Source organism: Neopsephotus bourkii, unplaced genomic scaffold, assembly GCF_033783945.1.
Source record: "Neopsephotus bourkii isolate Nb327-2 ecotype Australia unplaced genomic scaffold, CSIRO-AGI_Nbou_v1 NB_230, whole genome shotgun sequence".
Classification (NCBI taxonomy): domain Eukaryota; kingdom Metazoa; phylum Chordata; class Aves; order Psittaciformes; family Psittacidae; genus Neopsephotus; species Neopsephotus bourkii.
This window is the reverse complement of record NW_026900740.1, coordinates 1,150,101-1,171,921: the sequence shown is the minus strand read 5'-3', so window position 1 is coordinate 1,171,921 and position 21,821 is coordinate 1,150,101. Positions and strand designations below refer to the sequence as shown.

At 39.7% G+C, this 21,821-nt stretch overlaps 1 protein-coding gene across 3 annotated transcripts in view; it reads left to right on the top strand.

Annotated features, from left to right (window-relative positions):
• Positions 1-21,821, top strand: part of SBNO1 (strawberry notch homolog 1) — a 31,933-nt gene that overhangs the window by 692 nt on the left and 9,420 nt on the right. The window contains exons 2-21 of one of the 3 annotated variants that reach the window (XM_061344641.1): positions 233-509; positions 5,921-6,054; positions 6,726-6,830; positions 8,532-8,841; positions 10,053-10,097; positions 10,428-10,528; positions 11,441-11,537; positions 12,593-12,753; positions 13,740-13,873; positions 14,022-14,112; positions 15,047-15,208; positions 15,718-15,853; positions 15,931-16,036; positions 17,293-17,446; positions 18,603-18,785; positions 19,004-19,101; positions 19,762-19,913; positions 20,445-20,642; positions 20,935-21,105; positions 21,191-21,360. In XM_061344641.1, the coding sequence (XP_061200625.1) occupies positions 5,923-6,054; positions 6,726-6,830; positions 8,532-8,841; positions 10,053-10,097; positions 10,428-10,528; positions 11,441-11,537; positions 12,593-12,753; positions 13,740-13,873; positions 14,022-14,112; positions 15,047-15,208; positions 15,718-15,853; positions 15,931-16,036; positions 17,293-17,446; positions 18,603-18,785; positions 19,004-19,101; positions 19,762-19,913; positions 20,445-20,642; positions 20,935-21,105; positions 21,191-21,360 (2,706 nt within the window). In that variant the 5' untranslated portion in view covers positions 233-509; positions 5,921-5,922. The remainder of the gene's footprint in view (positions 1-232; positions 510-5,920; positions 6,055-6,725; positions 6,831-8,531; positions 8,842-10,052; positions 10,098-10,427; positions 10,529-11,440; positions 11,538-12,592; positions 12,754-13,739; positions 13,874-14,021; positions 14,113-15,046; positions 15,209-15,717; positions 15,854-15,930; positions 16,037-17,292; positions 17,447-18,602; positions 18,786-19,003; positions 19,102-19,761; positions 19,914-20,444; positions 20,643-20,934; positions 21,106-21,190; positions 21,361-21,821) is intronic. The other 2 variants (XM_061344640.1, XM_061344642.1) reach the window with 2 other exon arrangements.

The window sequence follows — 21,821 nt, the reverse complement described above, 5'->3', positions numbered from 1 at the left end:
GTAAAATGGCATCGGGACGGCGGCGTCTCCCCGCCGGGTCCGCGGCGCTCGCCTTTGTGCGGGCTTTCCGCGGCGGGGGTAATTGTTAACGTTTGAAATGGAGCCGCTCTGGTGAAACGAGGCGGTGTGTGTGGGGGGGGGGGGGGGGTGATTTATGGTGCTGGAGTGGCTCTAAAGGCTGCCGTGAGCCTCAACCCCATCGCCCTTCTCCGGGATCCTAGCGTTGTGAAAGGGATCTTTAAAGACATGAAGGGCTGAAAACAAAAAGTCGCGCATGGGACACAATTACGCAGCCAATTCTCGCCCAACCCGGAAGTTTATGTCGGTAACACGTGTTGGTGGGGAAGGTGGCGAGGCTGGGAACCGGGACCCTCCCGCTGCCTTTCCGCGGGGCTGGCGCGCCCGGCCGGAGCCCCGCAGCTCCCGGTGGGGCTGAACGCCGCAGCGACAGACCCGGCCTCAAAGTCCAGTGACTCTTAACGAGCGCATCTCAAACAGAGGTTGCTAGGGTGAGTAATTGTTTAACATAAAAATGTCCTTACAGTCTGAATAGGAAGAGGCCTTGTGAGGTTTCTGTCTATCTTTTTATCGGTTGTTTCATTGTTATTTTTAGTTGAGCAGGTTCCACACTGTGTTTGGGGGTATAAATTACAACTCTTGGACTTTCTAGCAGGTATACAGAGCCTGTTTTAGATGTTTGCTGCCTGCTAAAGATCAGGCCAGTCGTTTAAATGCTTAAAAAAGTTGAGTTGATGAATTGGGTGACTTAAGATTGTGTTGTTTATTCAAGCTAATAATTCTTCTAATTACGGTTTTTTTTCCCCATTACTTGCTCTGGAGTTAAGAATTAACTCAGCGATGCATTGATTTGCTTTAGGGCATGTAGGTGGCTTCTGGATTAAAATGAATTAAATGCATGCATGAATGTTTTGCAAGCTTTTTTTTGCCCCCCCCCCCCAATTGAAAAGCTGTAGTTGATGATGTAAAGCAAATAATTTGCTATGTCAGAATGACATTTGAACTGGTGTGATATGTTACTTCTGAATGTCATTATAGTCTTTAAAATGCGGGCAATTTGTCTTTTTGCTATCCAGACAAATTCCTTGATGTCAAAACTGACCAACAGCTACTTGAGAAGCTATTGGAGTGGGCAGCAGTATGGTTAATGTGTTTCTTGTTCCTCGAGATATACCTAGAAGAGACTCCCAGGCCAAAATCGAGGGAGGGTAAAAGTGCTCAGATACCGCTGGTGCCTCTTCTGGGTTTTATTTCTTAAAAGCCTTCACTAGAGCCTAAATTTTGACCTCCAGCCATTTAGTCTGAAGGCTGAATTTTAGCCAGATCATTACATATAACATTTTAAAAGCTTCTCAGTTTCCCATTTTCAGTCCATGTATCCTGACCGCTGTGAATTTCATAGAATAGTTGTAAAGAGAGCTTTGAGGCAGAGTTGAGTGCTGCAGCATCCTGAACTACCTTACACGCATTGACTTCAGAGAGGTGGCCAGTGCATGCAAAACTGTTGTGTGTTTTACAGGGTTTTGTGTATCACAAGTAGATTTTGTACATTCAAATGCCATGTTGACTATTAGGCTTGAGGGTAAGGCCTGTAAGGATGGGTGAGTTCAGTCATTAGTGCCTTACACTGTGGTTGGATGGTGACTTGGAAAGGACTAGAAGAGCATGGGTTGGCTTTTTTCCTATTTTATTGTTTCCCAGGTTGCCTTCTGGAGCCAAAAGCTGCAAGATGAGCAGAACCCATCTGGATATCCAGAGAATCCTGTTGTGTGGGATTAGGGGTTAGCAGCCCTTACACCTCTGTTGTGAGAGGCTGTGCATGGAGATGGCAGTTTTTTAGGTTAATAGTAGCTTGTGGTTTAGGCAGAAAGCTGTTGGGGTCATACGTGTCTTTTCTCTACAACTTCAGTATTTGTGTGGTATTTTAAGTGGCTTCCAGTGTAGGTCAAGTGACATGTATTCCTCAGAAAGCCAGTGGGAAAATCCCTCCCAGTAAAAGGAGAAACAGGATTTGCTAAACTGCACTGGTCCCATTTAAACCCACGTTTGCATGTTGGGTGTGCCACAGAGGCCAGATGTCCAAAGGGTTTGGAAAGAGCTGTGCGTGGTTGATTGTGATCGATCTGAGCTAAGCTGTGATGTTAGAGTTGATGAAGATTTTTAGATAAGCACATTAGGTATACAGTGTTACAACATGTAACTCTCACCCCTAAAAATCAAAAGCCTTTTCATTGTTTAGGATTCTGCCATTATTTTCCTTGGGGGAAATGGAGAGTGGGTTGCTTAGCATGTGCTTTAGAATCCCTTTTTTGTTTTGTTTTTTGCTTCTTTGTACCAAAGCTAAAATGGAGGGAGGGAGAGAGTCAGGTTGGCATGGATACATGACATACTATTAAACATGGCATTTTGGTTTTGTGTCTTTAAATCAGAAGTTATTTACATAACATGCAGTGGTAGCAAAGCTGTCTTTATCAAAGTTTTAGGCTATATTCTGCAGCAGAAGAGCACCTTATGGAAATGCTTGATGCATTGTGATAGCCCTTCTTGAAATGGCAGCGATTTATATGATTGATACAAAAGAAACTGAAATATTGCTGCTGCTGGAATTCTAGAAATACATATTTTTTGTTAGCTTTATCTAACAGGTTGAATCTTGATCAGTGACATTGGGCAGCCCGACTAAACATAGACAACCTTATCTGCAAGATTCTGCATGCTCACAACAGTCCTTGGATTGGTGAAATGCTTAGGGAACAGCTTGTAATATTCACAACTTTTTTATAAGTAATTTCTTTTGGAGATTTTAAAGATGCGGCAAACAGGTCCTTATATAGTTTTGCCAAAGCTGAGCTGCAGAGCTTGATAAAGTCGCTTTCACTTGTGTTAACTGAGGAGCCTCCTACCTTGTAAGATTATGGAGCTGTTTTAGCTTGATAACGCTTTAGGCTTGACTAGCGTATGTCACAAAAAATAAACTGACCTATCACAGTGCAGCTTTGCCTGTATTTACTTATTTCTCCTCACTTAATTTCCTTACTGCATTAAAACCGGGGATAGGCAGCAGTGGGGCTTGGAAGTTTCACAAAGCCTAAAACTGGTGCGAAGTATTCAGTGACTTATAATGTAAAAATTCTAGAAGTCCCAAATTCCTTTTGTTCCAGTTTCAAACAATGCAGCTTTGTTCCTAGTGTACAGAAACAAAATAAGTGAAACTAGTCAAACTTCCATTGTCCAAACTGTATGACACAAATAAACTATTGCTGCTGTTCTACTTGCTTTTTGCTGGATTGTTAACAATTGCTGAGCTTTAAGACTGTTAAATTTGGGGTTAGTGTGAGAGATGCAGCTGGGGGGTTTCTTATGTGAAGAGAGCCATGCTAGGAAAGGGATGCTTCTAAACCGAAGGTACTCATTCTGGAATTGTAGGAATTCCTACACTAATTTCTATCACTCAGTACCTCATAAAAGCTGAAATGAGCAATTATTACTGCTACAAATACTTTTTTTTCTGAGCTTGGTGAAACAATCTCAGGCTATCCGTGGCGGTTTTAAAGGTTAAAAACCTAGAGTTCAGTATTATCACAGCTATGTTAAACTTGAAACACAGTTGTTGGGTTGTGGCACTGTTCTAGGATGGTTAGGGAGGATGTGTTTTTGTGTGGTGTTGGCGTGTTTTTTTCTAGCCTTGGTTTTGTTTTGAGTCTCAACTTCACAGAAGGGCCTTCACACACTGCAAGGGTAGAGTAGAAGTTATCTTGAGTAATTTTTTTTGGTGCTAGCTCTCTTTCAAGTAAGCACCCCAAATTTCTGTCTTTCCATGCCTTTATTCCGTGGAGCCACTTATCTCTCAACCAAATTTTAATCCTATCTTCTCTTAGAGCTGGTGGCATCAAAACTACATACAGACTAAAACACTTCATAACTGGCATTCTTTCCTTGATACATTTGGACAGGTTTGTTTATTTGACCATGTAGAGCAAAGGTGTTGCACTATGTCAAGAGTGCTCATGCCCCTTTCCCAAATGGGCACTGTAGGGTTATGAACGTGAAGTGCTTTGGAGCTGCTGTTTTGAAGGGGTAACCTGTCTTAATTCACCTTTTGTGGACAAATTAATCTCAGTACCCTCAGTTCTTAACACCAAAAGTAATGATGAGCTAAAACTCTATCTGCAGTCTTAATCTTTGTAAACTAATCAGCAAACAATGCTGTAAGCTTCTAAACTTAGCTGAAAAAGTCTGAAAATTAAGGATTTATCTTACCCAATTAATATATATGTGAGATCCCCTTGTTTTGAGATGAGACATGTAATCTTTCTGCAAGGTAGAGCTGACAGTCTGTTCTTACTCATTTTTTATGACCCATTCAAGGTTCTAGGAGATAGACTAGTGGGAGGTGACATCCTTTGAAGGAGCTGCCATGTTAATTAAATCTGCTAGATGTCTTTATTTCTTAATATCTTCTGTGCCTGATAAGTTGGCAGAATGGTCTGGTTTGTAATTACGTGATCACCTCAAATGCCTTTAAAAAAGTAGAATCTAGTTTTGACACAGCAAGTGGTGTTCAGGGGGATTGCGTGTGGTCAGTAGCAGTCCCACCAATTACTGCTTGTTGCTTTGCTATTCTTTTGGGTAGTGCAGTCTTTTGATGCTTCAGAATATGTCTTCCCCTTGTCCCAGTACATTACATCCACTGCTTCAATTGTGGTGCCACCATTTTGGTATTAGTCCACTGAAAGAATGTTTCTCCCTACTATTGCACAGACTAGAACTAGGAAGAATAAGAATTATGTGCCTGGGGCTTAACTTAGCACATTTGGCAGAACAGGTAATTCTTGTAATGAGTTATGTGTGTGACCAAGCAGCTGGATGTGGCTTAGCTGTGCATGTAAAGGAGGACAAGCAAGCGAATGCTGATTTGGAGTCTCTGAATGAGTGTATCTAAAATGCCAATAAATATTTTTGTCCTCTTGCCTCCTTTACGGTAGGTGTTCATCTTTGTTAGGTTTTGGTGTTTTGTTACCAGTGGATGTTACGGGGGTTTAGAGGAGAAGGGAAATAAATCTTTATTGAGGTATAGAATATATAAGTAACCACTCAAGTTATGTGGCCTCATGTAATTTTTGTCTTAGTACTAACAGAAATGAGCTTCCTTCTTAAGGAAACAAAATATGTTCTGTCTTAATCTGAAAACAGAGTATTTGGCTTTTTTAACAAGGTTTTACACCGTCTAGAATAGCTTTTTGAAGTTAATTTTGCTTGTCCTACACGTAAAGGAGTCTATGACCTGATGTTAGTGTCCTATTTAATATGTAGTTAACATACTACAATAATAGAACATTGGTTCTTTCCACTATGCAAAACAAAATTTCCTCTATGAATGAATTACTACCTAATGTAAGGGCAAGCAAGAAAGAAAAGCTTTCCTTATAAGCTTTTTATCGCTAACTTGTTGTTACAAGATAAACTAAATGAGTTTTAATTGTGCTTCCCTCGTGCAGTGTGTTTCACTGACAAAGACTCTGGCATTAGCATAATACAGTCTCACCGTTTCTGTCTCTTGTTCTTGTAAGGCTCAAAAGTGTGGTGCAGCAAAGACCAGAAAAGGCTTATTTTTTTTCTTTTTAAGCTTATGGGTATGATAGCATCTTCTGCAGTAAACTATGTAATTCTTCCTGCTTCTAAATATGGTGGGTATATTGAAAAGATTTAAGAAACAAAATAGAGGGAAAATCTCCAAATGATCAGAAGAGCCAGAACAAATCCGGAAAGTGAAACTGTGCATACAAGAGAGCACATTGCATACGCCCGTAAATGCAGGAAGGGGAACTTCAGTTGTGAGTATGTGTGTGTGCACAAAGTCAGAACAAAATGTAACTGGTATTTGTGGTTCTGATTCTTTTAGAGATGGTGGAGCCAGGACAAGATCTGTTGCTTGCTGCTTTGAGTGAGAGTGGAATCAGTCCAAATGACCTGTTTGATATTGACTCTCCGGATGTGGTTCTTGCAACTCCAGCACCAACTCCAGCTGTTCAGCAGGTTAAAACAAGAACATAGGTGTTTGCTATAGGACAGAAGAGCTTCTACCTGTTTGTTGTGCTGAGCGGGGCTGGGGGGAGTATCCATGGCAAATAGTTAATGAATGTGGAGTTTTCATAAACTTTTTGTTTCATAGCACTGAGATTGGAAAATGCCTTCTTAATTTCAAACTTCTATGCAAAAAAAAGCAATCTGAAGTGCACTGTTTACATCAGTATAAACATAAATATACTTAACTTGTGAGCCTTAAAGGGTGGCCTGCTGTCATGTATCCATGGTGAACTGTAACATCACTGGAGTCTAACTGTTCTCCTATGAAATGTGTGAAAAAAGTGTAATACAATACAGTGTTTAAGCTCCATGACAGCACTCGGTTATTTCATAATTGACCGTTTCAGCCACAGAGTGGGAGCAGCAATATGCTTAACAGTGATATCACAAAACTAATTACATTTTTACTGCAGTTAACTAACAAAGTGTTGTATGTTTAACTTCTCTGGATGTGAAATTGACCTCTTGCTGATCTTTTATTTTCTGTGAAGCCTTTGTTAATGGGCACAGTTGAGGACTTCCCTGTTGACTTCCCTGTTCTGTGGGTGGATATTTACTCTTAAGGTTTCTTTCCCTGCTAATATTAAAGTTTCCTGATGCTTACTTTCTTTCCTCTGCAGTCAGTGCCACTTAGTGCTTTAGAACTAGGCTTGGAGACTGAGGCCACAGCTGCTGTGAAGCAAGAACCAGAGACTGTATCGACTCCAGCCTTATTAAATGTTCGGGTAAGGACTGGTACTTCAAGGTTTTACATGTGTTATTGTGGTGGGTTAACCTTGGTGGGACATCAGGTGCTCTTTCACTCCCCCGTCCTCAGCTGGATGGGGGAAAAATGGTGCAAGACTTGTGGGCCGAGATAAGGACAGGGAGATCAGCAGTTAGTGTCACAGTCAAAACACTCTACTTGGGGAAATTTATTGCTGCTTCCTCCTCATGCTCATTCCCTGCTCCAGCAGCTCCTTCGCAAACTTTTCCAACATGGATCATTGTCCCAGACTGCAGTTCTTCTCCACAAACTGCCTCACTGTGGGCCCTTCCCATGGTGCACAGTCCTTCTGGAACAGACTGTTCCAATGTGGGTCCCTCTATGGCTGCAAGCCCTGCCAGAAAACCTGCCCCTCTCCATAGGGTCATGATGTGCCTGAAGGACGTGCATGCTCTGGCATGGGGCCCTCCATGAGCTGCAGGTGGACAGCCCGGAGCACCTCCTCCTTCCTCACTGACAGTGGAGCCTTCAGAGTTTTCTTGCTTAGTCTCACTCCTTTCTCCCAGTTGTTGATTGCACAGTAGTTCTTCCTCCCTTCTTAAATATGCCTTGTGGCTTAGACCCAGCTGATAACTCAGCATCATGCAGCCGCTCACTCACAACCCCCCTTCCTTCTGGGCAGGGCAGGGAGGAGAATCAAAAGAATGTAAATCCATGGCTTGAGATAACAGTTTAATAACTAAAGTGCTATATACTAATAATAATAATAATGGTAAGTGAAGTAACGGCGAGAGAATGTAAAACTAAGAAGGAAAAGTCAAAAAACCCAATAAACACAAATGATGCACAATTCAACTGCTCAGCACCCACCGATGCCTGGCCTGAGCAGCAGTTGGTCCCTTCTAGGTAATTCCCCCTGGTTTCTATACTGAGCATGACAAGCTATGGTATGAAACACCCCTTTGGCTAGTCTGGGTCAGGTCTCTGCTGCCTCTTGGCTTCTTCTGCACTTCCTCACTGGTAGAGCATGAGAGACTGAAAAGTCCTTGATGGGGATAAGCACTGCTCAGCAACAACTAAAACATGGGTGTCTTACCAACCTGTTCTCACACTAAAGCCAAAACACTGTACTAGCTATGATGGGTTCAGCCTTGACCAGCTGTGGGTTCATCTTACAGAAGGCTGGAACTGTCTCTATTGGATGTGGGGGAGACTTCTGGCATCTTTTCACAGAAGCCACCCCTGCAACCTAACCTTGCCACATAAACCCAATACAGTGTATTAGTAAAATATAATGAGGGAGGTGCGACTGTAAGGTGCCAGTTTGCCATCATCTCAGTTCTGCTTGTACTGAGACTGTGAAAGCTTAGCAATTGTGCAGAGAGTGTATGTATTTGAAACTCTCAGCATAGGGTCCCTGTACCTGCAGTGGTCATGTCTTGTACCTAGGCAGTGAATCCTTCATCCTGTTTTATATTTCCTTTAAAATGTGAAAATAGCATGCAAAACCACGTGTAGCAGTGTATTGATAGACACTTCGTGCTCAGACTGTTGCACCATGAGATAATTATCCTTAACATCTTCAGCATGTTATATGAAGACATTTCTTATTACAAGTGTTTTAAAAACTGGTGACTCCTTGTCCTCTAGATGAAAGGCTACTAAAGTCTGCTCTTTTTCACTGTCTTCTGAAAATTTCCCTGTTGTTTCCTGTTGCTAGCAACCACCATCCACCACTACCTTTGTGCTGAATCAAATAAATCAGCTTCCAACTTTGGGGACTACGCTAGTGATGACAAAAACAACACCTGTTACAACCACAAGGCAGACTATCACTGTAGCAAAAATCATTCAGACCAGCACAACTACTCGTCCCTCGGTTGCAGCACCAGCAGTTCGCAATGCCTTGACCACTGCACCTTCAAAGGACCAGATTCAGCTGAAAGATCTGCTAAAGAACAATAGTCTTAATGAACTCATGAAATTGAAGCCACCTCCTAATATTGCCCAGCCAGTAGCAACTGCAGCAAGTGAGTTTTCCTTTTAGTTCATATTTTTTCAGACAAATAATGAAATAACAGGCAGTGAAGGTCTTTGCATGTCTTGTATTTTCATTGATGAGTAGAATATCACAGTAAAATGAAATGGTCCAGAAAACCTGACAAATTCTGTTCTAACTGGAATACTGTTAGCATTCAGGGTGAAGTAATACAGAAAGGCTTTTAAAAATAACTAAGCTCTTGATTTACTGTAAGGAATGAGGAAGATTTACATTTTTAGACTGCAGTTGGCAAATTGGTAAGATTAATTTGTGAACATTACTGAAGTTGATGTAGCTATCTTGAGTCTACATCACTTTCTGTTCTGCTGGATAGTTGCTGTGGAACTATGACAAATTAGTACTTTTTTCACTGTCTCCAAGATATACTGGTCTTATAGGCAGGATTGGAAGTAACCTATTTTTCCATATGCAGATAGAGCATGCAGTAGATGAAGCTGTCTGTTAGGACTGAAACAAGAAGAAGGATGTGGCTCTATTTCATTGCATGGTTGGCAAAATTGAGACACCAACTGAAGCTGGGGTGGGGGTGAAGGAGTGAGGAAGAGGAGGGGGAGAAGTTTTTATAGGACTGACTTACACCTTGGTGCTTAATGAAAACTCACAGGAGCAATAAGTAGTAGGTAACAGCACAGTAGCTGCTGTAGTGGCACAGCTGCAGAAAGTAGTTGAATCTGTAGCTTCTGTATTAAGTGAAAAGGAGGCGTGCAACTTCTAGAACTGCATTTCTGTTCTTCTTTGTGTCCTTGTGTTTTTGGATCTTTCTTTGTGGTTACAAAACCCCAAATGCGTGTAGAAATGTCAAGGGCAGATGAGCTCTTGGAAGGCACCATGGTCTGTTCACATAATTCAGGCAGCAGGAGTTCTAGGTTGTAAAATTTTAAGAAGTTGAATTACGCAGCTTCTTTGAGGGCAACTTTATTTGTGCAATTGTCTTAATCGTTAGGGACCATTATGCTAAATTTATTACATGCATTGACTCTCAATGTGATGGAAATTTGACAGCTGCTCTCAGTGTTTTACATCTACCCTTGTGTAAATTGTTTCAGTTCGGTATAAGCCCTATTGCCAGATGCTTCCAAATGTGACAGAGGACTGGGAAGTGAAGAAATTGTCTTCTTGAAAGATCCTGCTATAAACTTTGAATAGCTGAGTCCAAAGTGTTGACTTTTTGTTTTACAGATATAATTGTAGCTTGTCCTGAGGTGGTAAATGCCACTAGATCAGGTAATCTCATTTCTGTTGAAACACTGGACTTTCTGGTTTGTTATGAAACTTCAAAGGCTCACAAGATGGAGTGTTACTAACACACAGCTGGTCACAATGTCACTGCTGGGTGCAGTGGTATTGCATGGGAAGCTTCTTCAGTCAAAGAAGTAACAGGATTTATCTCCTTGCCGAGATACTTTTTAATCTGGACAAAAATAGTAGCACAGTGATGCTTTAAGAACACAGTAGATGTTTTAAATTTCTCTTACTGTTTATTAATAGAGAAGAATGTGAATTGGAGTCAATGTTTGGAGGCAGTTCCTATAAAACGCCGCTTTTCTTTTGTAGCTGATCTAAGCAATGGTGCCATGAAGAAGGAGGCTTCCACAAAAGAGGTAGCAAGAATATGGATAAATGATATTAAAATGAGAAGTTTTTCCCCTACTATGGTAAGTAGTACAAATAGTTAATTTGCCAAATGTATATCTTACTGGCCACAACCCCCTGTGACTAATTTTGGTAGTTACTCATATCTCCCTTTTCTGTGGTGAAGTTACTGAGTGCATCTGTTTGTTCATAAGGTTAGTGTCTCCACTGAAGGAATACTTGGTTAAATGATTAAAACTAATAGCTGTGTAGAGCTGACTATCTGTATAATAAATGACAATTCCAAGAAATTACTGTCCTTAACAGAACCTCTTTTTGTGGATAAAGGGTGTGCTCAATGCGAGCTGATAAGCATATCAATTTGTGGTTTAAGACATTTTCTTTTAAAATATCCCTATTCATGTAACTAGAAATGAGGAAGTCAGAAGACTTTCTCTAGCATGGCTGACCTGGTCAGTTTAAGATGTAATTTGAGTATGAATACTTCAAAATACTAACTTACTCATCAAGGTGATAATATGAAATGCATAACACTCAGATTTCAGAGAGTCCTGGATAGAACTGTGGTTATTGTAGCTGTTCCCTGAAGTTGTGAAATAATGAATGTAGAATGGGAGCACTTGAAAGTTGGGTTTTGGCTGTTAACTGTTGTGTTTTTAAGGCAGTTTTCTTTAAGTCAGTTTGGATTTAATATGCTGTAAGAAGTGTTTCTTTTTGCTCTGCTTATGTGAGTTTGGAATACTTTCCTCTGCTTGTAAAGGAAAGGAAGTTCTCTGCCTGTGTGTCTTTAAAGGGTTGTTCAGAGTGTAATATCTGCAGTTGGGTCTGTACTTTTCCTAGCTGCTCACTGGTTCACGTAGTACATGTGTTAAAACATTCAAGTGCAAGTTTGTGCTCATTTCATGTGTTAATTCCCAGAATATAGAGTATAAGCCATGTGCTGTTTGACTAATGCAGGTATTTCTCTGTTGCAGAAAGTGCCAGCAGTAAAAGAAGAGGAGGAACCTGAGGAAGAAGATGAAGAAGAAATGGGCCATGCAGAAACTTACGCTGAGTATATGCCAATAAAACGTACGACCTCGTGTTTTTTTATGTCAAAAGGCTGAAATGTGTTGTGAGCTAGTTTGTTGCTAACTCTTCTGTAGTTACTAGCACCAAAAACCAGGTAGGTTACTACCCAAATCAAGTGAAAATGGCCTGAATTTGTTGTGGGTTTTCCTAGGAGATTTTTCTCTTTTATAGCGCTTTGTTTTGGAAGGTATGCACATTTCTTTAATAGAAAAGGTGTTCTTTAGCGTATCTTTGAGCAATACTTGCTTCAGAAACATGATTTGTGAGCTCTTTCTTTACCCATGTAAAGATGGTTTGTGCCTCAGCAGAAGAAATTTTGCAAAGGGATTAAGTGGTCACTTAAGAATCTAGTTTGAGTTTTCTGGTGTAATACCACCCTAAGCACATTCTTCCTGCATTGTTCCTGACTACTTCAGGGCTGTTTAAAACAAAAAAGTGAGTATTTTACTGCTGTTAGTGGCCATTTCCTCTTTATTTTTCCTCCTCTTTATTGCAGTCAGTGACAAAAGGTGATATCTTGTTTTGTGGGTACATGGCTGACCTACTGTAAAAACAAGGCAAAAAACTTTGCATGGAGTTTGTAGCTAAATGGTTAATTTTTATTGTCACTGGTGAGCTCTGTCAGCAATTATAAACCATGTCTGGTCTAAATCTTTTCTCATACTGCTTAAAACCAGCTCTATATAAATAGTGTGAAGAATGTTGCTTTTGTGATTCTGGCATCTTGAGGCTGCCTCTGGCCTTTTGGGAAGACAAGGTTCAAACCATTTCTTCTCAGACATGTCAAGTACACAAATACTTTAATTTTCTGTTAACTGAATTTCATCTACTTCTGTAAAAATTGGGGGAAGGTGGTGAAAATAGAAACAAATTTAACATAGCAGTTCTTCATATTCAGGTTAATGTATTCCTTTATATGATGCAGCTTAAGTCTTGACATACCATTGCACCAAAATGTGGTGGTTCTTGCCTTTGCAACAGACAGTTGTAATTTGTTTTGGTAAGTATAATACCAGTACTATGTTTTCATCTTCTCCCTTTTCCTTTTCAACCAGTAAAAATTGGTCTACGTCACCCTGACCCAGTAGTGGAAACCAGCTCATTATCCAGTGTAACTCCTCCTGATGTGTGGTACCAGACATCAATATCAGAAGAAACAATTGATAGTGGCTGGTTGTCTGCTCTGCAGCTTGAAGCAATCACTTACGCAGCCCAGGTATGGGAGACATTAGCACAGCTTAAAAGCTAACATAGAATTTAAGAAGAAAAACTATTCTCTGACAAATGCAGCTATGTCAGTTTTATAAGGAGATAAAGTAAGAAGAGCTTAAAGGTTTGAGTTGCATTAGAAGGCATCAGGTAAGCTTCAGATAAATGTGAGGTGATACACCTAGAAAAGTTTTGTGTAAGCCACTTCCATGATGCTGATCTCAGACTGTCTTAAAACTCAGGAAGGACCTCTTAGTCATTACTTTTATTCCTCTGAAATAACTTAATGGCTGCAGTAGCAGGAAAGTCAACAGTGGCATCACTGGGATGGCATAGAAAACAAGATTGGGTGTTACTTTGCTGCTGTATTAAACTTCAGTGGGCCCGCATGTGTGGGCAGCACTGTGTCAGGGAAGAAGGTGGTGAAGTTAGAAGACAGCTAAAATGGTCACAGGAGGGAATAAGTTGCCTCATGAGAAGACACTGATGAGGCTGGGGCACTTTGATCTAGAGAGGAGAAAAATTGAGAGGCATGCAATCTAGTTTGATATAACCAAGAAGGCAGTGGAATCCCACAGAACAAGAACAGAGCAGAACTTGGGGAAACTGCTAGGAAAATTGATAGAAGAATACATCTTTACGTAGGCAGTGGGTGTCTGGGTTTTGGTGCCACAGAAGGCTGTGGAGGGGCATATGAGTGGGTTAAAAAAAGGCATCAGTGTAGTAGTAGACACTAAAAGAATTACAGCTGTATACAGCAAATCTTACAGCAGTTGTAGGTGCTAAAGGGAATAATGGATCACATAAGGCAGTCCATAAGCTCATATGCTCTCCCTAGATAAAATCCCTTCTTTCTGCTGTCAGGAGGCTGCTTGGCTGGGTGGACCACCGATCTCATCCAATAGGATGTTTCTTATGTTTGCTTATTTCTGACAATCCACAGCGATGTGTTCTGGAGAATGGGTACAAGTTTTTTGTTCTTTTCTCCTACAGCAACATGAAACATTCCTGCCCAATGGAGACAGAGCTGGATTCTTGATAGGTGATGGTGCTGGTGTAGGAAAAGGAAGGACCATAGCTGGAATAATCTATGAAAATTACTTGTTAGGCAGAAAAAGAGCAGTCTGGTAAGTGTGTCAGGATTTGTCAGAGCAGACACTGTAGTGACTATAGTACTTAAATTCAGTGTAATCTGTCTTCTGACATGTTCTAGCAAGTGCTTTCTGAACCAACTGCTGTAACTTACAGAATATATGCTTTGCTTTCTGTCTTCAGGTTTAGCGTGTCAAATGATCTGAAATACGATGCTGAGAGAGATTTGAGAGATATTGGAGCAAAAAACATATTGGTTCATTCATTAAACAAGGTGTGGAAACTTTTTACTATGTACAGTTGAGGCAAAACTTTAGGTACGCTTGTGTGACGAGTTGTGCATGTTGACTGTTCTAAGAGCAAGAATGTACTAATTTCAATACATTTGCTGTGTAGGTCTTGTTTGACAGGCTTTAATCTTGTGAAGAACCAAACAGTGCTTGAAGTTAATCATGTAAATAGGCCCTATTGTAGGATTAAGTCTTAGCATGTGATGTTTTCTAAAATACTATTGAAGCCACTGTTGCTATTACTAGTATTTTCTGAAGTATTCTTTAAATCTTTAGATTTTGTTGCATTTGCATTTTTTCCTTTCTGTCTCCCAGCACATATTTTATATGTACTACATTTTGTGTGCAATACTTGAATAATAGGCTTCCTCAGTAACTTATTAAAGCAGCAGTGGCAAGCGCAGTTATTTTTGGTGACTCTTGTCAGGATTAGCCACTTAAACTGTGAAGTGTGATTACTGGTTGAATTTACTGAACTTGAAGTTTGGTTTAAGTCAGTATTTTTGCTTTGTGAAGTCTTAATTTCTAAAATGCTATTAAATACTTTCTAAAATACTAAAAAGCTTTAGAAATTGTCATTTATGGTGTTAGCTATGAATACACTTGACCTATTAGCTCTAAAGCATGCATTGAAACTAAAATCTTAATTGTATTTAAGGAGACCATGTAGTCAAAGAATGTGGCTGTTAATCTTTTGAGGCCTCAGATCTAGTCTTCCATAAGTACGTATTTAAGTAAGGCCCTGCATAACCCATTAACCACATCACCATATGCCAGTCATGCCATCATCATGATGTAGGGATACAGGTGGTTCAAAGTGTATGCACCTTTCCATTAAGACCACCAGCATCCCTTAATCACGTCGTAGGTAGGATCTCTTCTGAATAATTCCTGTAATTTCTTATCTTTTTATTGCAGTTCAAGTATGGGAAAATTTCTTCCAAACATAATGGAAGTGTGAAGAAAGGGGTCATCTTTGCTACCTACTCTTCTCTTATTGGTGAAAGTCAGTCTGGTGGTAAATACAAAACCAGATTAAAGCAGCTTCTGCACTGGTGCGGTGAAGACTTCGATGGAGTCGTATCCTTTATCTGGAGATCAGTTGATTGTAACCAAATTGCTCTTTAAGCTCACATCCCTAATTTTGCTGGTATTTTTAGTGGTATTCTTTGCTCCTGACAGTAACTGATCGTGTGCATGCTCTGACATTAGACTTGAAGCTTTACAAACCTCGTGCCAGATCTACTACCATTGTATTGTTGCCACACAACTCTGGTACCAGAGTGAAGCTTCTGCTGTCTCTGTAAGGAGCACGTAAAATACAAGTGTGATATTTAAGAACCTTAAGCTTAGACTGAAATTTTCTCCAGTGAGTTCTTATAATTCTGAATATTGACCACATCTTCAAGAACTCAGGTGTTGGTAATTGTGCTCTTAAGTACTTCCTAGCTAAATATTTTTCCCAAGGCATTTAGTGAAAAATATGACTAGCATCTTTCTGAGTTTATCATTTACTGCTGCCACCTCTTGTGATTACCAGATTTCTGGTTTAGCTGTGGGACCAAGTGTTTTCCTTAATTACAGTTCAGATTGTATTCGATGAGTGTCATAAAGCAAAGAATCTGTGTCCTGTTGGTTCCTCCAAACCAACAAAAACAGGTCTGGCTGTATTGGAACTTCAGAATAAACTTCCGAAAGCCAGGGTTGTTTATGCCAGTGCCACAGGTATGTACTACTTGGTTTGCATTTAATGTCTCTGTATGCTTTTAATGGCACCAGTACTGAGTGTGTTCTTCTCCTAGGTGCATCTGAGCCAAGAAATATGGCATACATGAATCGTCTTGGTATATGGGGTGAAGGAACTCCTTTTAGGGAATTCAGTGATTTTATTCAGGCTGTTGAAAGAAGGTAATGTTTCAAAGAACTATAGCAAGAACACATATGGTTGACTATGCTTTCCAGTTCCTTTGTCTTCACTCACTCCTAGTCCTCTGCAAACTTGTCCTGTCACATAATAACTTTACATTTCTGCTAGATTTAGAAGCTGGAGTCAGTTTATGTTATGTAGTGAAAAACGGGGTGTTTCTCGTGCACTTAGAAAAGTTTGAGCTCTTTAGATGCTTGCTGGGAAAATAGCCTCTTAAAATGTGGGTGTTATGCCATGAAAATACTTTGCTCATCATGAAATCACATTGCGTGTGCTGAGCATGCTCAGTTGATGTTTCACAGTGTGCAGAAGCCCTCTAATGCTTATGCATTCAGCTTAGGCAGTTGAACAGGAAGAATTCTTGCTCTTATGTTTTCTGGCATAAGAACCTAGTTCAGGAAGATTATGCATGCTGTTGCAAGGTGCTTTGTATTTCAGAGCTTATTAAAAGAACTAAATGTGAGAGGTCAATAGAAAATGCAGCTGCTACATTCTTTTGTAGGTGAGCATCTTAGTATATTATGTTTTGCCTACTTAAAAGGAATTTTAAACACTTCAGAGTGCTGCAGTAGGGCTTAGTATGCATCTTCTTGTGTAGCATCTATGTGATGCACGACTTTTCTAGACTGTACAAGTGTAGTCTCCATTACTGGGCACGTATTAAATGAGCAATAATGAAATTACAAGCCCAAGCTTGTAAGTTAGCTCTGCAGTTGACTTTGTGCTCTCAAGGTATTGCTGAAGGTGTGTTGCTGTTGAAGAGGATTTAAGTTACCTACTAGCTTAATTATTTTCATGCCACCATAAATCTGAATAGCTTAATACAGTTTATTATTTTAAGTCTTCACTGGAGTTTATAAAATTGCAATGCCAGATTTTGTTTTATATATATATTTAAACCAACAAAATTATCCAATTGCAGTTTAAAGTACTGTCTCCTAATGCATGCTAGGGGAAAAGTAACTACTGAGTGTTTATACTTCTTGGGATACACTTAATAACCACAAGGCAGGGATATAGTTTTACATGAAGGCTAAATTTTAAGTCCCTCTGATTGGATGTGTTTAACAGTGCAGTACTAATGATGTTGGAAACATATTCCTTCACATTTTTAAGCATGTTGTTTTCTTCTAAAGCACTTCAGTAATTTTGGTTTGTGGTGTTGTTTTGTTTTGTTTTTTTTAAATCCTTGCTCTTGACAATTCTAATATTGACTTAATTTATTCCTTTATTTTAGAGGTGTCGGTGCCATGGAAATAGTTGCTATGGATATGAAGCTGAGAGGAATGTACATAGCAAGACAGTTGAGTTTTTCAGGTGTAACTTTCAAAATTGATGAAGTTCTGCTTTCACAGGAATATGTTAAAATGTACAATAAATCTGTGAAACTGGTAAGCATACACTTTTGAATTTGCTTTTTGTATCGAGTTCTGAGAGGTTGAAGTTACTTGGTTTAAACTTGATTGCTCCTGAAACAGCCTTTTGTGAGATAGGCATGGCATCTTCTTGTCTCACTGTAAAGGTTTCTCCATTCAGGACTTGGCAAAAGCTGTTAATTCTTGTTCTGAGTTATGAAAGCTGCATCTTCCAGTATCTACCAAACCCACTGCCTTCTAAGTAGTACTTCAGCCTAAGATAAGGCTGCTCACCTGTTAGTTGCATTTTTGTACTCCAGTCCTCCCCCTTTAGGCAACTGAGCTGAGAACAAGCTGCAAAAGGTTAGACAGGCTGCATGCTCTTCTGCATTGCAGTAGTATGGTGGAGTGGTGCTTGTAGTTAAACAGCGCAGGGTGATAGTTTTAATCACGTGGCAGATCAAATCGAAAGCGTTGAAGCTTTGATTCCCTTTTAATGTTTGTTCACCTGCAGGTTATGTTTTCATGTTGTTCTTAATCGTTTTGCCCATATGCTAAGCAGAATGTCTTTCTCTGGAGTGCACATTCATAGACTCGTAGAATAAAAATAATTATTCCTTGGACAAAGGTTAAAATAAGCAGGGTCTTTACCTTTACCATGACTTAATTCATGTTGTATGGCTACCAGAATAAAACTTTATCTTTGACAGGTATATAACAGCTTTAAAACAGCACTTTCTTATGGATGTTGTTTAGAAGAATTGCTAAGCTTGTGTCGAAGGCTTACTTTACCTAATCTGGAAACAATTGCTATAACACAGTGTTGTAGAAATGAAGGCAGTGGGGTTTTTCTCTTCTTGGGCTCTTGCTTTGTGCTTAATTATGGGCAGTGTTGCTTGTTTCCTTAACTGGAATGTATTCATGGAGAAACTGGATAATTAGAAAATACTGTGTATGTTTGCAGTGTTAGCAATGTAAATGTATCTGCTTTTCATTATGAGAGTAATTATCTTCTGAATTTACTAAGCTTAGCTATGTTTTTTGTGAGCTTTTTTGATGTATTCTGAGTTTCCTTGTCTTTCAGTCCCATAGCACTGTAACTTTAAACTCCTGTCTTTATTTGGCTGTTAAACAATGGACCTGTGCAGCCTTGAAGTGTGACATGCAAAGCCATTAACGTTTTCTTCCTCAGTGGGTCAGTGCTAGAGAGAGGTTTCAGCAAGCGGCCGATCTTATTGATGCAGAACAACGAATGAAGAAGTCCATGTGGGGTCAGTTTTGGTCAGCTCACCAGAGGTTCTTCAAGTACCTTTGCATAGCATCTAAAGTGAAGAGGGTGGTGCAGCTGGCTCGGGAAGAAATCAAGAATGGGAAGGTAAGTTGATCAAGGTATATTTATATACCTTTGTTAAATGTAAAGCAATTGGATTTTTGTTGTTTATAATAGAGTATCTTCAGACACAGTAGTAGACATAGTAGCATGGTTTTGTACTCTATGGTATTGAAGCTATTCAGTGAGCAGAAATTCAGGCAAAAATAAACTTACAAGTCAGTGATTTTATTAACAATGTTTTGTGTTCACTTGTCCTTCAGTGTGTTGTTATTGGCCTGCAGTCAACAGGAGAAGCAAGAACATTAGAAGCTTTGGAGGAAGGTGGTGGTGAACTGAATGACTTTGTTTCTACAGCAAAGTAAGCCTTGAAGTCTTAGAACTGTTCTTTACAAAACTAACCTTAATCCAGTTTAGTGTTTGTCCTTTCATGTATAAAACATGCACCAGTGCACAGAAACTTGGGGGTACCTTTAGTACCAAAGTGCTTAAGCTGCCTGTACATAAATCTGACAGTATTGCTCAAGTGGAACCATTGGCTAGTTCCTGGTTCTGCTGGCATTCTGAAATGGTGTTCTCAGGTGTGAACAGCTGGTCCTGTTCTCAAACTGGGAGGGGGGGGAAGGTTTGCCAAGTGTACAGTGCAAAATGAGTTACAATCATGTCTTCCCTCTTCTATCAGATGAGCCAGATCCAATCCTGAGACCACCTTGCTGAAGATCTTAATTTATTAAGTTAATCTGTCATTTAAACTTGAAGCAATAAAAACATGGCAGTAGCAACACCAGTTGATACCAAAATCTTATTCAGCAAACTATAAGTAACAGTGCTGTAGAATAAATGTCTCCTACTTTTAAGGTGACAGATACAGCAATATGGGTGATAATCGTACAGCCTCCTTGTGTAATAGCATTCACAAGGAATAATTCTTCAGAGAAGCTAAGCAAGCTGTGACATTTTACAGGTTTCTACTTTAAGTAAATGCAAATTTGACTGAAGGATCCTTTTTTTTCTTATGCAGAGGAGTATTCCAGTCTCTTATTGAAAAGCACTTTCCAGCTCCTGACAGGAAGAAGCTGTTCAGCTTGTTGGGAATTGACTTGACTGCTCAAAGTAATAACAATTCACCCAGAGACAGCCCTTGTAAGGAGAACAAAATAAAGAAACGGAAAGGTAATGCTGAAGTTCCTACACTAATGCCAGAAAATGGCAATTTTAGAGCTGCCTAAGAGTGAACTCTGGGAAAAATAAGAGTGCAAATATGGGTATAATCATTCATGAAAAAAGTGTGCTACAAGAAACTTCCATTAATAGATTGTTTTAAACCTCTCTTGAAGCATTATAATCTGTAAAATCTGGTTACTTCTTTTCTCTGAATTGGGTTGATCTAGTATGGGACTTTATCCCTAGATGACTTGCATGTGTCAGACCATGTTCTGATGCAGTTACACAAATGATCGCTTCCTTTGAGGCTTCCTAAAGGGGTGCCTAAACCACCTCCCTTCCCAAACTGATTATGTTCTTACTGAAAAGTAGGTGGTAATAAAAACAGAGGTCTTAAATCTTAGATTCTTTTGAACATTTCTGTTTTCAGAAGGTGAATATTCTTCTAGTGTGTTTGCAGTATTGGTAAAACAAGTCTCAGAAGTAAGCTACAAGGCCTAAACTAACTGAACTTTTCTTCTGGGGTGACAATGGAATTAGGTGAAGAAATAAGCAGAGAAGCAAAAAAAGCTCGCAAAACAGGTGGCCTTGCAGGTAGCAGCTCTGATGAGAGTGAAAGCGAGTCTGATGCTTCAGACAATGAAGAAAGTGACAATGAGAGCTCCAGGTTTTTGAGTTCTGGAGATGATGATGACTTCAACCCGTTCAGAGATGAATCCAGTGAAGATGATGAAGATGGTAAGACAGTTTTGTGTCTCATCAAGCAAGTAGCTGTATTTGCAGATAGTAAGCATAAAATCTTGCCTAACCGTTCCAATGAGCTGAAACAAAGTGCTTGATAAGCATGTAGTTTAATTCTAATGAGATTGGAATTAGTACTAGAATGTTGATTTGCATCTTCTGAAAGTAGATTTTACACACTGGAGTTCTGACTTCTGTAATGAGAATGGGCTTTTTCAAAGGAAAGGATGGTTGGTTATTTTTTTTTCCTGTAAAGGCTCAACTTAAAAATAACTTTATTTAACTCTAGATCCCTGGTTAATTAGAAAAGAGCATAAGAAGAATAAAGACAAGAAAAAGAAGAAAAGCATAGACCCAGATTCTATTCAAAGTGCCTTACTAGCTTCTGGTCTCGGATCAAAACGACCTAGCTGTTTCACTTCCACCGTTGGTACCACCACCTCTAGTACCAACACGTCAGGTAAGAATAAGTTTCTCTGACACTGATTCTCTTAGCAGTTAGGTAGTGACATTTCTAACTGTTAAAGAGTCTCTCTTTATTCCAGCCAACAGTAACACAAACAGCAGCTTTGTAACAAGTCAGGATGCTGTCGAAAGGGCTCAGCAAATGAAAAAAGAACTGCTTGATAAACTGGAAAAGCTGGCTGAAGATCTTCCACCAAATACACTGGATGAGCTTATAGATGAACTGGGTGGTCCTGAAAATGTTGCAGAGGTAGGCTAGTGTTCACATGAAGAAAAACTTGATGTTTTGCTTTCTACAGCCAGGCATACGTTACCTGGCTGCACTAAATCCTCCTTCAAGGTTTTGTGTGTCCTACATATCTATTAAAGAGAACTTGTTTATCAGTTTTAGTAATCTCACAGGGCTAAGTATAGGTTGCTTTGAATGCCTCTGAATTAAAGAGAAACTTGAAGATTATATTAGAATACAGCGAAGAGCTCTAAATAGGTTAACAGGTTATTTCTGAGAGTGATAGTTTCTACTTGGGTAAATCATACTAGCTGCTGCTTTGCTTTAGAGTAGTGTGTATCTCTAGTTGTAGTCAATTTGAAGCTGGTGTATATAACATAGAAGGCAGCTTTAGTTCATCTTCCTAGGCAATGAAGATTAAGAACCTGTAGATTAAAACTGTGTTAGTGAAAAGCCTTAAATTACTATTTTTCTCAATAACT